Genomic DNA, 22,074 nt, shown 5'->3' with positions numbered 1-22,074 from the left:
AGCCAGAAAGATTGAAAATGGTGATCACGTGACCATGAGACACTGTGACAGTCATAAATGCGTACCGGTTGCCAAGAGCTCATATTGTGATCATCTGACCACAGGGATGCTGTGACAGTCATAAGTGTGAGGACCAGTCATAAGTCAGTTTCTTCAGCACAATTGTAAGCCGAACCATCACTAAACAAAAGGTTGTTAAGCAAGGACTGCCTGCATGTCAAAGGTTTATGGATGAACAAGGCTTATGACATGGAAAACACTGTGAAGTTGTAAGGTGTAATGGCTAGGATTGTAAATGATGGGCAGTTTTAATCTCATTTTATGGAGGAACTCAGTGGGTCAAGTGAGGCAAGCAGTTCCTCTATAGCTTTCTATAGATTCCATCTTGCATATAAGGATAATCAGAAGGACTGCAACCATGGCTCTCATGTCCTCAGTGACCTTCTGCTTGACATCTACACAAGGGGTCCTGCCTGTGGAGAGGAAGCTTACCAAGCACACTGAAGCAGGAAGGAAGATGCACAAACGAAGTTTAACTGAAGAAAGATTAGCCACTCAAGGATTAGCAAATGAGGATGGGGGAGAGGGCCTTGTCTTTTATCTGACCCTAACTTTGGAGTGCCCTTCTGGAGATGAGGTTGCTACTCCTGCTACCTGTGTCTGACACTAGAAGACCTGGCATTTTACTCTCACTGCCAGGACTTCTCATCCACAGACTGACTGTGCCTCAACTGCCTAACTATAGTACTGCAATTACTGTTGTGTGTGGTTCTACTCGTTCATGGGTGGTGGTGGTGATTTAGCATAACTGCCCACTCCAGTGCACTCTTTAATTAATGTATGCTTTATTTTACTTGTTATATTGTTTAATCTTGTTTTAAGAAACTGTGACCTACCTCAAGATCTTCTGGAAGGTAGGGTGGAAAGGTATAAAATTAAATGAATAAATAAGCAAAATATGTATATTAATAATTGGATAAGAATTATCTAGAGTTATTAGTTATGAGAGGAACATGTCATGCTAAGTCATATTGTGTGGTTAATTTATTTTGGACTCAGTTTGGTACATGAAACGAACCTCCTATTTGTGGTTTATGGGTTAATACAATGTGTGAACCAGTGAGGCTTAATCAATGTTTGGTTTAGTATGAAGTCTGAACCACATACAGGTAGTCCTCACTTACTGACTGCAATTGGGACAGGCAATTCTGTTGCTAAGCGGAGCAATCATTAAGCACAATGTCATGTGACCACTCCAACTTACAACCCCAGTTCCAGCAGTTCCAGCTGCGTTGTTAAGCAAATCACTGCGGGTCATCAAGAGTGACATCATGTGACTGTGACTTGCGACTTCCCCATGACTTTGCTTGTCAGAAGCTGGCTGTGAAGGTCACAAATGGTGATCATGTGTCCGTAGGATGCTGCGACTGTCATAATTGCGACCAAACTGCTGGTTGCCATGCGCCCTAATCACAATCACATTATGGCGGGGATGCTGCAATGGCCACAACTTTGAGGACTGGTCACAAGTCTTGTTTTTCAGTGCTGCTGTAACTTTGAATGGTCACTGAAGGAGTGGTTGGTAAGCGAGGACTACCTGTACTCGTACGTAGCTATAATTACAGTTAAGATTATAGAAGCAAAACTACAGTTAGTCAGTACACTGAATAAGTGTGGATATGCAGTAGATGTAAACACATTTTAAATAATGGATAAATAGTTTAATCACATTTTACATTTCAGGATTTTGAATTATTATGTTTTAAGAATAAATTATTTATTTTTCAAGAACCTAGTTGGAATAGCTTGTCATCATAGAGAAATTGTGAATCTAGTCAGCTATATCAGCCTATGGCCAGACTCTTTGGCTGATGTTTCACTTTACAGTAAGTGGTAGTTTCTTTTTAAACATAGTTTGTTAAACAAAATATAGGGTCCCGATTTAGAGGTAACACTAAGCCACAGACAATATTGTACAAATTATAAAGGCAGACTTCAGACTTCTAGCCAGCTGGGGGACCTTGGCCAGTCCCTCTCTCTCAGCCCTAGGAAGGAGGAGGCAAGGGAAAACCACTGCCGAAAATCTTGCCAGGAAAACTGCAGAACTTGTCCAGACAGTCGCCAGGAGTCAAAGGATCACACACACCTGCATAAGCATCTTCAAGGGTTCTGCTTGCAGTGACTGCCCAGGGTGGGCTAGTAGGTCCCATTCCTCCACAGCTACCCAGCAGGGTTATCTGGCAAAGCCTCATATTCACATTTAAGAATGAGCAACGGCAGTTTGCGAGATTTCAGTGAACTGCCACCAAAGCGACTTTGGGAGATAATGACACTGTTAACCCATAAAAGAGCTGCTGGAAAGATATCTGCATGCCTAATGTTGAATAAATCTCCACCTCTGAGTAAAGGCTTTTGTGACTTTTCCATTTCTGCTCTGCAAATATTGCTCTTTTGCTTTCTGCTATTTTTGTAACAGTTAAAGGCCCCAAGTGCCAAGCAGCTGCACTGCACATTCAAAACCACTTTTTCTGTCTGTTTCGGAGAGTGGGTGCAAGCCATAATTTCTCTTTCAGGCTTCACTGGGCACCTCCACCCAGAGATTTTGTACCGCTTCAGAACCAGCTCTGGACCTGCCTGCTCTCGCATCTCTACTTCTTCTGCAGCTTCTTTGCACCAGAAACAAAGCTAGCACTGTCACTGTTCAAAGCCCACAGGGTTGGAAGGAGAATGAGGATGGTCTCGATGACATGTCAGATGGATTGAGAATTAACAACCTTTTCAGTTTTCTTCCATTCTTAATTCCTTGATGTTGTTGTTTCGTTTTGTTTTGTTTTCAGACAACATTCAGTTTAACCATTTTTTTGGTTCAGCTGTAACTAGAGCCACTATAGGTAAAGCTATATATCATATACTCACGTACAGTTGAGTTTACTTTATATCAGCCCCTTGTATCCTGAGTGCCTGTCAGGGCACTGTTGGTTTCTCCTAGTGATGGCATGCAGGCAACAGTTCACTGACATGCAAGATAGCTTCTAGCACTACTTTAGTTTCTAGGGCAGAAATCCTAGCTTGCATAGAATAATGTCAGCATGCTGAGTTGGTGGGTCAGTCATACAGAAAGGATAAATGAGGACCAAATTATTAAACTAGTCTATGAAGGGACAGTGAGTGGACTAAGAGGAAGGGGGAGACTTGGTTGTGGTTGGAGGGAGCTGATGAGATCCTCAAAATGAAAGAGGTGAGAAGTTTTAAGACAATTGCAACGTATGAAGTGTGGTGGGAGACGTGAGGATGGTTTGCAAAGATAGAGAGGTATGAATGTGAGCAATGTATGATGAATGATGCTGGTGTAAACTACGTTTAGAATACTTTTCTTTCCTTTGTCTCCTGCCTCCAGTTTATTTTGCTTACTACTTCTCACTCCTTTTCCGCACTTTGCGTAATTGCTTTCTCCAAAATGGAATAGTGTAAAGCAGTGTTTCTCAACCTTGGCAACCTGAAGATGTGTGGACTTCAACTCCCAGAATTCCCCAAGTTGTCAAGGTTGAGAAACACTGGTATAAGGGATACGTTTGTATGTGTGATGCCCTATTCTTTCTTTGTTTCTTTGTTGGTTTCGCCTGCATTTTTCTAGAGCAGCTTTCCACATCTAGTGCCCTACAGTATAAAGGTTTGGGGACTACAATTCCAGAATTGTCATAGTCTGATAGATCCAGAAGCACCAGGGTGGGCAAAGCTGCTCTGAAAGTTACCCAAGTTATTTCAGATCTTTCTGTGCTGCCTTTCAGGATTAGGGCAATAAAACCAACATCAAAAGAAGAGCAATAAAAGACATCTCCACAGTACTAGAATTAAACTGAAAGCAATAAAGCCGGAAATCAGAATTGAGACTAAAACTCATTCCCTGGAAAGCATGAGCAAATAAAGAGGTTTATGAAAAAAGGTTTTCATAAAAGCTGGGAGTGATTTAGAGGCTTCCCTTGCCCTAAAACATGAGTGTTTCTTAATTAAAAATGAAACTTTTGCTTCAACCCTCAGCTATGTGCCTTCTTCATCCATAAACTTCATCGTTTTCTTTAAAATACTGTTTATCTTATCTTGCATGGTTGAGGTGGGTGTTGGTTGCAATAACATTACCATATTCTGAAAGTATTTAGTCTGAGTAGTGATAAAAATGCCCCTACAAGTACATAATGTGTAAACAAGCTTTGAAGATAGAATTGTTGTGATTTTACTACATGTCTTCTGTATATCACTTAGCATTCTGATAGCAAATTTACTCTCTGAAATGAACAGAATGCTAATTGCATGCAAATTTCATGGCACAGACTTGTTATTCACCTCATTGTAAATTCTGAAATATGCAGTGTGAAAGGGATGGCAGAATATGACCTCAAGGTTAAGAAAGAAAATTATCCACAGCATCATAAATCAGGGGGGAAATGCATGGCAAAGTCAATCTAAATGCTCCTAACTGGCTAGAGAACACCAGAAAAGCTTTTAAATTGAACAAATAGGTAGATAATGCAACTGTTGATCTTCAAGGCCATAATCACTTCTGATCTTGTATTTCCTCGCTTTCTCCCCTACATTAATGTGCTGAGGATGTCAAGAACTCCTTCCGGAGGCATTTAAAACGAATACGGTAGCGGAGATGCAATTTATTCCTAACTCTTTAAATCGCTAGAAATGATAACTCTTGCACTTGCAAGTTATCATCACAAAAGCAAATGCTCTTGGTGGCTAAAGAACAACAGGTTTTTCTTTTTGCTGGCTCAGATTTGTTTCCCCTTCAGTTAATCATTTAAGCAATAGTGGAATCATGACACTGATGCAAGTATAAACAGGAGTGCCTTCCGAGGACATTCTCCTGCAAGAATCATAACTACCTCTGTGCAGCAGTTCAGAAAGGGAAGAGAATGGAGATTTTTTTCCAAGTAACATTTGAGAAATGGCAATGTATCAAGCACAGTTAAATCAGCATAGTACAAGCATGTGGTCACATTCTGTCTAGATGTCCCTAGGTTTACCGATTACTGAATTTATCCACTTTGTAGGATAACACAACATGCTGAATCATAAACTATCAAGACTGGCTTCATATATAGCATGCAAAGAAAACTAGCCAGGTTAAAACTATTGTGCATCAGCAGTGGCTTTGTCTTTAACTGACTTGGTTAAATGTGTTATTCAACCCAGCTCATGAGTCACCTACCTACCCCCTTAATGCCGCCAACCAATTGCTGGTACCAAGTCTATACTTTGGGTCAGCCTGCAGCCAACAGTTCTCACTTTTAAATTGCTTGATTCTTCTTCTGAATATGGGGATCTTCATACAGTTTGAATCCCCTCATCACATATTTATCTTCTTGATCTGGCACAGGGAAACGTTTGACAGTTTTACCATATATTTTTATAGGTGATCATTAATAAACAGGGGTGAGGGAATGCCCTTCATCTTAACCATCTTCTTGCTGATAAACAATAGGTCCAATTCTCTCTCCTTTTTAAGTAGCAGTCAAATCTGTTGTCTCATTCTCACTAGTTTGTTTGTTCTTGAATAGTTCTAAGCCATATGGTTTTAATCTGTCCCATCATCTGTAGTGCTTTGTTGTTGGATCATGGCGCTTATTTTTTTTTTAGTTTTGCTTTATTTATGTACTTTGACAATCCTGGCAGAAACATGTGCTTTCCGTTGTAGAAAATAATTAAATACCTGAATAAAGGTACAAAGGCATAAAAAGATATCATAGCTCTGGGAGGGGTACAGAAAAGGCATGATTTAAATGATGGAGCTGAAGTAAAATAGGTTTGCATATCTTATCTTGGGCTGAGAAATTCACTTTACCAATTGGGAGCCACTGCAAAAAATACTGGGGAGGACTGAGATTAAAAACTCAAACTGATTTCATTTTGTTTACAGGTAATCAAAATTAAATATAGTTAGCAAAACTACTGTCATGTACTTTTTTCCCATTCTCTCTCATTAACAACTGCATTTGGTAGCAATTTTTGGAATTCTGTGGGGACCACACTCAACGTTTTTGAGGTCCAGTTGTGCCCCTGGTTTTAAAAAAAGATTAAAATACTGAAGGTTTTCAAGTCTACGGAATACTGAAGGTGGGAGGTGGAGAAAAATTATGAATGAACTGGAGAGATTAGTCATTTTTCTTGTCTCAGTATTAGAACTCTTATTTTCCCAGTTAGATTGATTTGTGATGAGTTTAAGCAAAAAAAAAAAAGCTCTTCCATAAACCAGAATAAATAAAGATGCACAATATGTCTAAGACTATGTTTTCCTTAGCAACTGTGAAGTCTCCAGAGGCTCTCCATAAATTTCCAGAATGGAAAATTCATGAATGACTTCATTAAAAATGCAAACAGTGTGTGACATGAATCAGCAAGGTGTATATCTGAACTGACTCGAGCATGTTCACAAATTAGAAACTGTCAAACATGAAATTAACTAGTAGTGTAGAGAATACTGATGAAGCATAACTACCTGGTATCCATATTCAGAAGATGATTACTTATGGGTACCAAGAACATGAAGAGGGTATCAAAAATGTACAGGGTAGCTCCATCTTCTGGCCACTGACATACAGTATGTACTGCCATAACCACCAGGTGACACAAGATTGGCATCAAGCATGTCCTTGTACACACAGGACCCAGTCCACAGAGATGGACATTCAGCCTGACCAGCTCACTGGGAAAAAGCCTTCCATAAAAGGTTATTATAAATCTATTCTCACATGGACCCCTTCCCACTGACACTGATCAATGAGGAGTGGGATGTATGTCAGCTTCTAGAGAGTAACATCCATGAACAGTTATTTCATACACTTGCAACATCCACAAGTACTACATACCACATGGGGCTTGTACCTATGACAATTGAGGTGCAGTTATCTCTGCTAGAAATGTCTGGATTGAGTGGGCAGTGGTTCTTTACTGAGAATGAAAATTATTCCTGAACTGCAAAAAAACGAACTGTGTTTAAAGAAATAGCAAATTAAGAATATATTTGCTGAACATGCTATTTATAAAACAGTTGCAGGGAGATTTTTTTTAAGAACGTTAATGACAAAGGATTCAGTCTTGCCTGGAAATGTGAAATATGCTGACTCTCTCATTTCACTTTCACGTGGTAATTTGGTTCTGATTATTTTTGGTTCAGCATCTGGAAGCTGGAGACAGGGAAACGACAATGATAATTTCCATGATTACCCAGAAGGTGGCAGCAACATACTACTTATGGGTGGACTTTGCCTCCAGAAACATATTGGCTGGTTAGTAAGGATAGGAAGTGGGGAAATGGAACCAACATATGGCCTGAGCTGGTAGAGACACTGCAGGAGGTGGAAAGTTAAGAAAAACCAAGGAGGACAACTTTTGCACAAAGCCCAAGAGAGCACCTAGACAGAGAGAACAAATAACAGACTGTCAGTTCTCTTCTCTCCTTTGGGGCAGTCAAGTGAGCCACTGTGAAAGAGACCCTCCCCAGGAGAAGAATGGAAAAAACAGCTCCAGATATTCCATAGATGTGGTCTTGTTCAACCACAAATCTTGCAGATTCAGGAATTAGCTTTTTTATGTTACACTTCATTGCCAGAAAATTCAAGAGGTCCTATATTTACCAGTAGGAAGCAAGTGTTTCTTCCCCCAAATATCTAGCTGTAGATTGGAAGGGGGGGTGTCTTACATTTTTGAGAAGAATAGAAGACTGAGAAGGTTAGCTATTGCTTGGGTGGGTCTGTTGGCCACATAAATGTTAAACTTTTCTCTCTTTTCCCTTTCCTTCTCTGTCCAGTTACCTCTTCCCCTTGCCTCATCGCAATTCAGGTGTGTCCCTTCCCTTCAACCCTATCTCCATCCCGTTGCTGGGTTTGGGTTTATTTATCTAGTATATATATAGCCACCCATCATAAGCACCTAACACAGGGCGGCACATGTAAGAGCAATATAAAAACTGCTGACCCATCAAAAATATAGTACAAGGGGGAAACAAAACAAGCAAATAGCCAAGGCATTGCATAACGGTTCCATAAAACACTCACATCTATTGGGCTCTGCTGACATACTGTCCTTAAAGCTTGAGGGGTAGGGGAGCCAAGTCTCAACAACCTTCCAGAAGAGTCATCTGAATCTTAGGGGGGACGCTGTTCCTTCCAGAGGTAGAGTGTTGGAATCACAGAATCATAGGCTTGGAAGGGACCTTGGAGGCCTTCTAGTCCAACCCCTGCCCAAGGCAGGAGTCCTCAGACCATCTCAGACAAATGGTTGTCCCATCTTTTCTTGAAAACCTCCAGCGATGGAGCACCCACAGCTCTGGGAGGTAAGCTGTTCCACTGCTTAATGGTTCTCACTGTCAGGAAATTCCTCCTTATTTCCAGGTTGGATCTCCCTGAGACGAGCTTCCACCCATTGCTATTCACTTTCTCTGCACCATGCATAATTTTATTATAAACCTGATCATTGACTTTTTTCAAAACAAAAAAGACTTGCTGGCTGCAGCTGGATCTATATCCCCTGTTATTTTGATTGCTTACTACTCACTTTTCCAAACTCTGTTTTCTCAACAGCAGTGAGAATGATTCCAAGTATTCCAGGAGTGGCTGTATGTTAGGTTTATTTGAAGGTATTGCCTTATTATTTTTACTCCCCTTCCTAACAATAGCTAGCATCAAATTTATCGTTTTTATTACCTGCTGTAAGCTGGGTGGAAGTTTTCCTTGAGCTATTCATTACTGTTGCAATTTCTTTCTGCTACATAGTGACAGGCAGCTCTTTCCATACAGACACTTGTTCACACAGGTCTTTGAACTGCGCAGAATAGGCTTCAGACCTGTCTGGCCTCATGCCAAAATCTGTCTTCAGCAACTGAGCAATTTTGTTGCTGGCTCAGCCACAGTGTACCTGGAATCACATTTGATGCAGCAGTTCTCTTTGAAATGTGCAAGCTCTTACAGAGCTTGTGGGCAAGCTGTTTTCTTCTTGCCTCAGCATGCCTCTCAGCTCCTGGCATAGAGATTCAACCGCCAACATAGCATCATGCTTAGAGGTCTCTTAAATGTGATGGGGCCTTGCTGGCTTTGCTGTTCCCCCTTAAAATAATCAGGTTCAAGGTGCTGTCAACATTTCAACGTCAGTGGCAGTACAGGCCACTGCAGGTTGGTCTTCAAACACTTTTGAAGGATTTGAGAGTGGGAACACTGGTGATGCAGCTACGCTTTTTGTTTTCAATTGTAATTGTTGTACCCTAGTGTGTGTCCTGAGTGTCAGGACCCTGGGTGTAAGTCAGTGCATTGTCTATATCTCTGAGGGGCTGGGATGCAGGCAATAGTATGTTGTCTTTGCAAGGTAGCCTCTAGATTAGAGATTTTAGCTTGCATTGCATAATGCTCAGTCTGTACCAAATTTAGTTATATTCCCTTTCTTTTTCTTAGCTGTTATATAATGGTATGTGAGAATGACCTTGGGAGACAGGAGGAAGAGCCGCAGACTAGACCACAGTCAGACAAGTGGCAGCTGAATCTGCAGAAGGAATGGGGGTGTGGCAAACATCTCAGAAGGGACCCTCCCTAGTTTCTCAGACTGTAAAGATGAGGGGGGAGAGATGTACTTTCAGACTTGCCAGATTCCATTAATGTAACCTTACAATAAAGGTAGTGTTAGCACTCATGGTATTGGTTTCTTGTCTGGACTACCTTGCAAGTTTGACTTCAATCTTGTCTTTCATTTCTTCATTTTTCTTACTTCTTTTCTGTTCTTTGCATAACATTTCTTATCCCAAAAAGGAATAGTGTGATGAATAACTATGTATCCATGAGATTAATATAAATTAATTGTTCTGGCCCTATCGTTTTTTGGACTACGGCTTCTGGACATACATACATGCATGCATATATTGGGGAAGCTGAAGTCTCCAGATGGGGAGATGCTTCCAGGAAGAATTAGGAATTACACAGGATTGTTATCTCTATGAAAAAAATATAACTGCTAAAATTAATGTAGATGTTTCTAAATATACAACCGTTTCATACACATCAATTAATGTTTACATATTAAAACAAAAGTACATGGCTTGTGTATATGTTAGCTTGAGTTCCAGAATACTGGGGATGGTAGCTTATTTTTGAACATTGCTATTGGTGGGTCTTTGCGTCATCTTAAATTTGAAAACCAGTTTCCTGTAATATAATACATGTATGGAAGAAGCGAAAATAGATCTGTAGAAGCAAAATATTGGAAAACATATATGTTATATGCCACACCAACTATTAATGTGATCTGGTGGAGGATCTTAGTGCAAAGTCTTGTGTCTTCTAGTTCTCTGGAACTATAAGCATTAGAACAGGGCAGACAACATTTTGTAGTCAGGTGCTGTATTTTTATGGTATGTTATAGCCTCCAAAATCCACTGAAGATATGGCAGTGATGCAGTTAGCTCACTTAAAAATTCCACTCGTTCATGCACTGGAGTGAGGTTCAATGAAAAGGGGGTGCAGAAGTTTCAGGGACTTAATGTACCATTTTACTACTTATTTGTTTTTAAAATGAGTTTAGTATTTCTGATGGTTTTATGGGCAAAGGCCATAAAAAAAGAGAGCTGGGGAACCATGTACAACCTGTGAGAATCAGTCATGTTCAGAACCAAGCAGCCTGGAACCAGAGTACTCTATTTCAAAAGCAAAAGACTGGTGGAAATTGCCCATCTATCCAAAAAGTCATTGGGAGCTGGGCAGCATATAAATTTAATAAATTATTATTATTTGTAGTAGTTGTTGTTGTCATTTCAGGCCTGTTGAATCACAGAGACAGGAAGAAAAGGCAGAACTTAAAGTTTTACTTCACTATAACTAGGGCTTGCATTTCATACGTAGCAGTTACTAGAATTCTTCCCTCACAGCTTCATTAGCTTTGTATCCTTGAATGCCTGCTTGCATCTGCTTCTGGTTCTAGAGTTGTCAAGAGACCCATGAGAATAACTCCTTCGTGATCCTCTGACCATAAGCAAGAGGGGGGAGGCAGAATTACTACAGTATCCTCATCTCCATCAGAGACAAAAACAGACCTTTCTGAGCTGCCTCGGATTGAGTGTATGAGGGAGAAGAAGTACTGCAGAAAACCATAACTGGTAGGGGAACTCCTTTCCAAGTTCTTGTTGGAAGTCCTGGCAAATCCAGCATGCCTCATTAGCATATGGATGGTTGCTCTAGGGTGCAAACTCTCCATGGTATTGAGGAAGCTGTTTGTTGCCACTCCCACTTCCTCTCTCTCTCTCCTCTTCCTTCTTCCACCTACTGAGGAGGCAGCAAGTATGCTGCTCTCCTCTGTCTCCATCTTGGGCCTAAAGCCATGCCCCTAGCCCTTTCTTCCATGCAGCTTTTAGCAGCTATAGGGCTAAGTGATCACTAAGTTTAGTTTAAAGAACAGAAGAAACAAGGAACTTCATTTTTCCACCAGAAATGGATATAACTGAACCAAGAATAAAAGTCAGTAAGACTCCTTTTACTTTACTTTTGAATGTACTATGTCTAAGCGTGTAATTCTTTATGCTTGGGAGGGCTGAGCATGTAAGATCAATAACCTGTGTTTCTCTGATGTGCTCATTGAGGCTATCAAAGATAATTTTTTTTTCTGTGCACAGCTTCTCAGCTGTGTTAAGCTCTGCTCCATTAGGTGGTTCTAGCAGGCCACTAATGGCTTCAGTTCTCAGGGTCTCATTCTTTACCTGGGATATAAAGAATAAAGTAGAGAGTTTCTAGAGGACTTGCATGGCAAGGACTGAAATCACTGAATGCTCTTTTAAAAGTTCTAAAGGTTAATTTTCCTACAGCTAAAAACTGTGATTCAAAACATCCATTTTTTCAGCCCCGTTAAAAGAGGAAAGGTCTGGTCCATCATGGCAAACACATTGTGAATAGATAAGGCAAAATACTTAAATTGTGAAAATGACAGCTTGAACACTAAACCCTGCCCCAGCACATATTTCAGGACAGTGTTTGGTGGTTTGTTTGTTTGTTATTCTAACTTCTATTACCACCCATCTCCCTGCAAAGAGGGGGACTCTTCCTGGTTGGTCTTCCTGCTGGTAGGTGACACTAGGTAGGAGGGGGAAAGATGGCCAAAATCTATCAATTGCTGCCCATGTTGTGTTGTCTGAGTGTAACAACACTGACCACTTTGGGAGCTTTTTATATCAACATACAGCAGCATCTGCAGGTTGTCACGCAGTGTCACGCCACAAGCTCCAGCCCTTTGGGGCATGCATGCAATGTCATGATGCATATAGAAAAGGGGAGGGGCTTGCACCACAATGCTACTTGCATCCCACTGACCTCCCTGCAGATAATGCTGTTTGCATACTTTTCTCCCAACTCAAAGACAAAAATAAAGTACATTAGTGTGACCATGAGGAAGAACCAGTGTACAGCATGCCCTGGTGTGCAAACTAAGTTCAGGGACTTTATGTATTTATGTTCTTTCTTAGAGTCAGCTAGATAGGAATCAGAGCATAAAGGCAAGGTTTCTCAATCAGGGTTCCATGGAACCCCAGGGTTCCGCAAGGGGTCACTAGGGGTTCCCTGAGAGATCACGATTTATTTAAAAAATTATTTCAAATTCAGACAACTTCACATGAAAAAGGCAAGTTTCATTCTTTGTTTTTAGTTTAAGAATTAAACTAAAGGACTTGTTTTATTTTTAGTTTAAGAACGCTGTTAATGCCTATATACAGGCCTACCCATGAAGCGAATATAATAATGTTGTAACTTCCGGCCTATATCTGAGCCTGAATGCGCAGGGGTTCCCCGAGGCCTGAAAAATATTTCAAGGGTTCCTCCAGGGTCAAAAGGTTGAGAAAGGCTGCTATAAGGTGTGAAGGGCAAATTGTATGACACATATTTTGCACTAATACTCCAATCATTCAGTCATTGCCTATATCATGTTCACTGAGTCTAGGGCCTTTTCCAACAGTGCTAGGCTGGCATGTTGTGAACAGGGAACAGAGTGAAAACCAGCCAGTCAACTGACATAGGCAAAAAAGTCGTGCTGTGGGTGTGCTACTTCAGGAGATTTAAATGAGCAATGGACTCAGGACAAATAGCTGAGAGAGCTACCACATCGTTGATTTTGAAGAAGGAAATGGACAGGGGCCTGTATGCTGTAAGGAAGGGCACAATTTCCAACTAGATCATATGAGTGAAATTTATATTTTATTTACACCCAACTGTTAGCTTGGAAATCTTTGAGGGAGATACCCAAAACCCATTGGAGTTGGGCGGCTTATAAATTCAAATAAACAAATAAACAAATAAAAATATCAGATGTGAGATGGCAATACTCAGATGAGTCATGTGAGTGGATATAATCAACCACCTTAAAAATAAGTTTCCTTCATGTACATTTTTGAAGAGCAAGGAAAAGGTCTTATGAAATTTTGAATTATAGGGGAATATGGAAACCAGTGGCATAAAAACTAGGCAGCATCTTGTCAGAGGTTAATACAAATTTGAGGCCAGAGGAGGGCAGCATGTCACTGTATTATTCTGGCTGGCTTGAAAGCTCCCTGAAAGCTCCTATTTAAATGTATTTACAATTCTTCCATAGCAGTGTTTCTCAGCCTTGGCGTGGACTTCAACTCCCACAATTCTCCAGCAAGCCATGCTGGCTGGAGAATTCTGGGGATTGAAGTCCACACAGCTTAAAGTGTCCAAGGCTGAGAAACACTGTTCTATAGCACTGAATTCCAGTAAGTCCTAGATTTATAGGAGCACACAGAGCTGTGGGTACTTAAAAAAGAAATGATTTGGAAAAAGTGCTTTAGACCTTGGGCAAGGTCAGCTGTCAGTGATTCATTCAAGGAGCCTGACCTATTTTAAACTTCTCTATGGAGCCACTGTTGTAAGAGATCCACTGATTAAAATTAAGGTGAGTTTTGAGTAAGTGAGAAGGCGAACAATTTGTTTGTTTTTTAGGCTTACCATACTCTAAATTGCAAGCGTGCGGTTTCAATCACATCACCATCTTGAATTTTTGACCCACCCCTGGAGATACTTCTGCCACCAAAGTAAAGAGTAAGACCCTGGGAGACTTGGAAAGGAATCTCCCTGCTGGTCACAGTTCTTTGCAAGTGTTCCTTCTGTCTCCTTTATTCAATCAAAGGCAAACCAGTGATGGTGACTTGTTTGGTTGGCTGGTTGTGCTGGAGAAACAGGACAGTAATTCTCACTTTCTAATGGCTGGGGAATCAAGAAGAGGTTAATCTGCAGCCAATGAGCTGTGTCAGGCTTCTCTTGACAACACTAGATCTGGAAGCAGATGCAAGCAGGACCCCAAAGAAGGTCAGGCATCATCAATTAATAGCAAAAAGTCCAAAGCATTTCTAATCATCTGGACAAACATTAAAGTCCAGAGAGAAGAATTCCTAGTCTTTTCTCATCTCCTTCCCCAGTTCCCCCCAAATGACTAACATCATCCATTGATGCAAGAGTTTTAAGGAATCGCCCTTAAAAATAAAGTTCCTTCCAGAGGTCGAGGAAATGTCTACACCAATATAAGGATGTAAGGGATCCAGAATGTGACACAACCTTAACGAAGGCATTTTTCAATCATTTGATGATAAATTTCCCTATTCTTAGCCCAGAGCACAGGAGAATCCCTTGCTTTCCAACTGCCTTCTCCTAAATTATCCTGATTTTTTTAAAGACAATATATTAAGCACAAGCTTAATGCAGCCTGATGGGCACCTAAAGGCGATGTCAAATCCCCCCGCAGCCAGTGAAGACTGCCATCAAGTATTTGACATTGAATGTGGCATGTCATGCACATCGATGGAGGAGTGAAAGCTACCATTTACAAGATCAGTGACAGTAACTATACAGAACTATGGGGGTTTGGGATTGCTTTAATATGATTGGTAACCAACAAGTTAGCTCACATTGTTTCTGACAGAGTGTCAGTCTGACATTATGTGAAATGAACGATGAGAGTTTTCAAAGGATGCACATTCCTCTTTTTCGACAATAGCTATCTTAAAAAAAAAAGCTGTGAGCCTTTGAGTTGACAGCTCACTATAAAATAATTGTTAAAGACTGTTTAAAAATCATGGCAGTTGTATTATTTCTTTATCATATTCATTTTTACTCTCTGCTAGGGCTGTCTCCATTAACATTATACAAAGTCCTGCCTTGTCCTTGATGTTGTATGGAGGGAACTCAATAGATTAGTTACACAAGACCTATAGGGTGGTTATACATCAACTGATGCAACTGAGACTAGAAAGGAGGAGCCATACCCATCAGTTAAAAAAGCTAATTTCCACTAGACATCACTAGGGATGGTTAGAATGTCTCTAGTGAATTTCATCAATTTGTAAGGAATGAGAGAATTGGAATCATATCTGGGGTTTTGGTAGACAAAAGCTGACTCTGAACCTCCTGGAACCCTAGATCAGGCATTGGCAACCCATGGAGCACATGTGATCAACAACATCCTACTTATGTCTCTACCTGATTAACCACTGAAACTCAGTGGCAAATAAACTCAATTTTGACTACATCATTTTTCATTTAAAAATGGAAAATTAAGGATGGAAATGGAAGCACAAGACCATTTGGCAAGTGAAACATGTCCATTCTTACTGACTTCCCTCCCCCGCCCCCCTCCAATGGAGTCAAAATTATTGTGGTAAAATTATGTTTTGTTTTGTAGGTTCAGTTTTCAGCTACACTTGTAATGTAAGAGCAGGAATGGGACTGCAGGTGTTCTGGGAGGTGAAGATTTCCATTTCTACCTCCTCCAAACTTCCCAAATCCCCTGAAGAATAGACTAAAATATAATTTCCTCTCCCCCCCCCACCCCCACATTCCAATAACATTAACATGGCCCCAGAGAGTGAATTGCAACCCCTTGGCCATGTTTACCTACCCTTACCTTAATTGCAGTTTCCCAAATGCACAGCTGAATACCTGGCTTAGATGTAATAGTTTTAATTTAGATGCAATATTTAAATCATTGTTTATCCATTTTGATACTGCAGGAGGTTGTGGTTTAAAAAACACTAGGGTTTTGCATTAAGGTATACAAAAGAAGGTGGCGCTGCGGGTTAAACCGCTGAGCTGTCGATCGGAAGGTCGGCGGTTCGAAACCGCGCGGCGGGGTGAGCTCCCGTTGCTCGTCCCAGCTTCTGCACACCAAGCAGTTCGAAAACATGCAAATGTGAGTAGATTAATTGGTACCGCTTCGGCGGGAAGGTAACGGCGTTCCGTGAGTCATGCTGGCCACATGACCCGGAAGTGTCCTATGGACAACGCCGGCTCCAAGGCTTTGAAACGGAGATGAGCACCGCCCCCTAGAGTCAGACACGACTGGACTTTACGTCAAGGGAAACCTTTACCTTTACCTATACAAAAGAAGAAGGAGGGAAGAGAGAAAAGTGTTTATTCTTGATCAAATATACCATAGTTTGTTGGACAGTTTGTTACATCTTAATCCAGATCTTTGGTGCCTCAAGTTTGTTTTAGTTTTTTAGCCTGAAGTTGTATAACCTCTGATAAAGATGCATTGATAACTATCAGCTACTTGATAGCTCTTCTGATATAGTTTTACCAGTAGTAAAGGGACAGGGAGAGTCACTAATATTTAATTGAGACAATAGTACAAAAACATTATGTCTCTGCAGATTTTGTTTTTTCATTACAACCCCATTCAGGTGTTTTAGTATGTAGTAACAAACTTAGGCATTCTTAGACTGGAGATGCAATAAACAGCTGCAGCCAATGATGTCTCTCTGATGCCTCCAAAATGTAATTTATTTTCAAATACAATGACCAGTTGCATGTTTTGAGAAATATAGTAGGTGAAGAGGCCTTCGGGGCATTTCTGATGCAACTTGTTCCCAGTTTTTGCATTTTTATACCATACCAAGCAATCCTATTTTCTATCCCAGTTTCCAAGAGAAGAGATTGTTCCCAACCTAAGAGATTGTTTGGAAATAACAGAATATTTCAAGAAGTAATTGCTGATCAAAAGATTACAATAATGCCTAAATAAACCCATAGGATGTTGAATGTAGTGTCCCAGCATTCTCTTCACTTTCTTTCAGGAGAAACCGGAGATTTTATTTTACAGGATTCAGTGTGGTAATTATTAAAAATAGATAATAACCTATGGAAAGGTTTAGCTAAAGGTGAATATAGAAGTATTTGCATACTGTAGGTTCCCACCTGGACATTTCTTCCATCGTCACTTAATGTTCCTTAAGCTGTATGATTTTTTGCAGGTTAGCCAATATACATTTGCCATGTGCAGCTACCGAGAGAAAAAAGCTGAACCTCAAGAGCTGTTGCAACTTGATGGATACACGGTAGACTATACAGACCCACAACCCGGTAAGTAAGATGATAGGCCATAGTTTGTTTGTTTGTTTGTTTTCTGATAGTCTATTTGCTTGCTTATAGGCTTAACTGATGTTTCTGCATATTTTTATGCAGAATACTTAATTACGCTGTTTGTGAATTACATGATCAAGGTTATTATGACTACTGAAAACACAAAAATCACCTGGTTCAGATGGTCTCAATCTTAAATGACTGAGCTTATGAACATGTCCCTAGAATAAGTCTTTGTACCAGTGTAATGGACAGTAGACAGTGTATTGCCAATCTTGGGCGGGGCGGGGGCAGAATCAGGAAATTACAAACCTGTTTAATGGTTATATTAACCATATTGGCAGAAAACATTATTCCAGATAAACTTTGGCTGAACAACTTCAGTAAGGCTCCAGTAAACCTAAGTCCTACATCACAAACCTTTTAATATCCTTTAGCAGTATCAGCAAAAAGGGAATGATGAGAGGATCCAATATACTTGTTTAGTTTCAGAAGCATTGACAAAATCCCTCACTAAAGACTCCTGAGGTAAATTTTTCTGTGATTCTTATTAAGAAGTAGCAGATCAAAAACAGAAAACACAGAATGGAAATAAATGGGATGACTCTCATGATACAGAGATTTAACCAATTGAATCTCTCCGAGGATTTGTACTTGGATTAGCGCTCTTGATTTATTCACAAATGAACTGAAGTCAAGGATGAGAAATGACATGGACAAGTTAATGGATAGTACAAAAGGGGCAGTGAGTACCTCTAAAATTCTCTCTCCAAATTTGGTTGGAACGTTGAAGTGACAAATATAATTTGATATAAGTAAGAATATGGTGAGCTCCCCCCCAAAAAATCTAACTTCACATATATGCTAAAGGATCTGAGCTAAAGATGACTGATTGGAAATGGGACCCTGGAATACAGTGGGTAGCTTAATGAAAGTGGGTAGCTTAATTAACCCAGAGTGAAAAACACAAAAGGCAAATTGTGAGTTGGTGATCATTAGAAAAAGATAGACATTATCATTAGAAATTATAAAAGTTATACAAAATTTGATGCGGAGGCTTCCTCTGTTTTTACAAAACTACAGCAAAAGGGCTCACTAGATAAAGAGTGAAAGATTCAAGACAAGCAGAAGGCAGTCATTCTTCAGATAGCATTTAAAAACCGTGGAGTTCAGTAACTCAGTAAATTCTGCCCACTGTAGTTTTGTGGCTTCTGCAAAGGGCTTTTTGCAAAAGAAGTCCTCATTCCAGGAGCAGGTCTTATACCTCCATCTACTTGCAGCTCCTTGCCCCATCTCATACTTCATCCTAATAAGCTCCCATCCTGGGAGGACTTTCCCAGAAGGTATAACAGCAAGAGGAAGTGGGAAAGTCTGCTTGGGCAAATAGAACCACATCTTTTCTTTTGGGGATCCATGACACTGAATGTCGAGTGCTGCTTTTCTAAATGAGTGCTTTCTGATGTCTCTTAGGTTTGGAGGGTGGCAGAGCATTTTTCAATGCCGTGAAAGAAGGAGACACCGTGATTTTTGCAAGCGATGATGAACAGGACCGTATTCTCTGGGTCCAAGCCATGTACCGAGCGACTGGCCAATCCCACAAACCTGTGCCGCCCACTCAAGTTCAGAAGCTTAATGCTAAAGGAGGAAACGTGCCCCAGTTAGATGCCCCAATTTCTCAATTTTGTAAGTAAAACATATTCTTACCAAAGCAAAAAGTTTAGCCTCAAAAGTTGCTTGTTCATAGATAATGAGGGGCAAAGTGTTCACACTATGAGTTCCCTTACTTTGACATCTGAGAATTCTTCAGAATATACACAAAGGATCAGGGGAAAAAATCTTCCATAAAAATGCAGAGGAAAACCTAAAATGCAATACTTGATGTACGGACGCTAGAATTCTCCAAACCTACTCCTAACTTGTTCTGGCCCCTTTCCATTAGCACTCTCTCCTTTTCAGTATTTCTGGAACAAACTCATATTTCAGAGACAACCATTTCTGCCCTTCATAAGATTGATTACTAAGCAGTGTAGTGAACAACTAACAATTAGTCATTAAAGACTATTGCTTTGATTTGGCTTGCTCCAAAATGTGATGAAAGAAGGGAAGTTATAGGTCCAGCAATGTCCTTGTTTTAGAAATGAGATAGGCTGCAACCCTTCACAATGTTTGATATGGCATGTGATGCCATAACTCACCCACCACTTCTCCACTTGCTTGTCCATTCCTAACTTACCAAAGTTGCCCCACCGTGGCCACTTTCTGGTTCTCTGCTCTCAGCAGGCTCTATTGCTTTGCAAGGAACTTACTCAAGAAGTAGGTCTCTTTCTGCAAGACCCCAGAACAGCAGCATCTGCAGTACAAGGGTTTAATTATGGCTAGCCTCTGAGAAACAGATCTCCCACCTTCAGTCTGTAGCGATCTCAGCCACACTGGGATTGCTGGCAAGGAACAGGCTTCCTCTGTATGCATGTATGTTTATGCACATATGGGAAGTATGGGATGTATATATGAATGTGTGGCCCCTTCCCAACAAACATTAAAGCATTATAGATCTTTCCTCCTAGTCAATGTAAGCTAAGGTCTTAAGAACATAATCTCAATGCAATTTAGTTACACTTACAGTTTAGTTAATTGGTTAACTAGTTAGTGGACTTATAGCCAGTAGCAATTCAGTATCTTGGCAGATAAAAGTGTTTTTTCCACTCATGTCTCAGAAATATTTTTGCAGAGATCTTGGAAAATCTCCAATCCTGGGATGTGGAAAGTTACAGAGGGGAAAAAATCTTGGATTGGAAGGAATCAGTTTACCTAAGCCATTCTTTTGAATTGGAATATTATCCTCCATAGACACACTTTAATAGATGAATTCATGTATTGGGTCAGGGTCCCTACATTACCTTAATGTGCACAAAAAAGTAATAAGAAAAGACAAGGATCCTTATACTGATCTTCTTACATTTATTTATTTGTTTGTTTGTTTGTTTATTTTCTATCCTGCCTTTATTATTTTTATAAATAACTCAAGGTGGGGAACATACCTCATACTCCTTCCTCCTACTATTTTCCCCACAACAACAAACCTGTGAGGTGGGTTGGGCTGAGAGAGAGGGATTGGCCCAAGGTCACCCAGTTGGCTTTCAGGCCTCAGGCGGGACCAGAACTCACAGCCTCCTGGTTTCTAGCCCAGCGCTGTAACCGCTAGACTAAACTGGCTCTCTTCTTTTGGACAAAAATTGTTGAACTGCTGAGACATCTGGATAAAAAAATCCAGTTGGATTAATTTCTATGAAAGATTTCAACAGGTCAGTGAGGCTGGATACATCAGCCCTTAATTTTCTCTTCTTTTATTGTTTGTTTATTCTTTTTTGGGGTCATTTGACAAGGCTGATTAATCTGAAGTATCTCAATCTTCACAATTTTCTGGAATATTTTTCAGTTGGCCTAGGTTGGTATATACTATTCTTAAACATCTTTTAATGGAAGTGTTTGTTTCCTAACGTAGTATATCTGCAGGAATTTATACTCTTCAAAAACAATGAAATAACTTTCTCTGTTTTCACATGTGTGCATAACTTGGACTCTTACTTAATCTTTATTATTGTCCTGCAAAGCTTGGTCTTCATTTCTGAATGAATTAAAACATGGCATGATGCAGGTTGGTTGAAGGATATTCATTTCACATTTTCCTTTTTGTTGCAAATATACATCACACAAGGAAAACTTTTGCTGATTTAAGTGGCAGTTTGACTGACTGTCTGGTTGAAAGGCTGCAGCATTTGGGCCTTAGAATAGCATGTGCATCCTTTAGACACAAGGGCACCAAGAAAGTTTCAGGAGAAGCCCATTTCATCTTTCAAATTGTACAGCACATTTGTAATTTAGGTCAGGTAAGTAACAGCAATGTGTTTTTCTAGATTGCTTGCACAAGGACATTATGGAGCATTTTGGTGACTTCTAACTGATTCCAGGGTGGGTCACAGGACTATGAGTTTTATTTCATTTTTCCTTTCCATGTCCCAACATTCTTCCCCAAAGCTGTACTGTTCCCATTTCAGCCATTCCATGTGCTCTGTCTTTACCTGTCCAGGCTGCCCAAAATGCATCTTCCGAGAATGTTAACTTGTCTTTTTTCTTGTTGTTCCTTAAAGAACGTTCTGTCTCATTTGAATCCCAAACTGTTGAAGCCAAGAAGATTGATCAATAAGTCATTCATCCTGCAGAGTTTTTTTTTTATTAGAGTTAAAGTTTTTCATAAGTATTCATAAATATACTGTATATCTCATATCTTTTCCCACCATTAAGGTCCTTACCACTTATTCAGGGGAGGGAGTGGGATTTGAACCGATCTTCCAAAATTAGGTAAAGGGAAATCCAAATTAGCTATTATACCAGATTTTTTTTTTCATTGCTTTGGGCTGAACCAAGCATATGACTAAAAGTAGTTTCTTCCAATTTTATATTTTTTTAGACCCGCATTTCTAACTCCATGCTGAGCAACCTAGCCTGAACAAGGCTAAAAGGGAAAGACAGAGAAGCAAGTCAGGGGGTTTGTGCACACATTATGTATTACCTCTTCGTGGGGATATTATGTATTGGTTATTGAACTCTTGACTTACGTAGAATAGGGTTACTTGGGATCCCTGGATGCTGTTAGAGTAGCGATAATGTTCTATACATA

General features: G+C 40.2%; 1 protein-coding gene across 4 annotated transcripts in view; it reads left to right on the top strand.

The window, feature by feature from the left end:
• Positions 1–22,074, top strand: part of CADPS (calcium dependent secretion activator) — a 393,346-nt gene that overhangs the window by 192,805 nt on the left and 178,467 nt on the right. For all 4 annotated transcript variants that reach the window (XM_063291524.1, XM_063291525.1, XM_063291523.1 and 1 more), the window contains exons 10-11: positions 17,288–17,396; positions 18,867–19,079. In XM_063291524.1, coding sequence (XP_063147594.1) covers positions 17,288–17,396; positions 18,867–19,079 — 322 coding nt within the window. The remainder of the gene's footprint in view (positions 1–17,287; positions 17,397–18,866; positions 19,080–22,074) is intronic.

Source organism: Candoia aspera, chromosome 2 (assembly GCF_035149785.1).
Source record: "Candoia aspera isolate rCanAsp1 chromosome 2, rCanAsp1.hap2, whole genome shotgun sequence".
Lineage (NCBI taxonomy): Eukaryota > Metazoa > Chordata > Lepidosauria > Squamata > Boidae > Candoia > Candoia aspera.
This window is presented reverse-complemented; position numbering and strand designations above follow the sequence as displayed.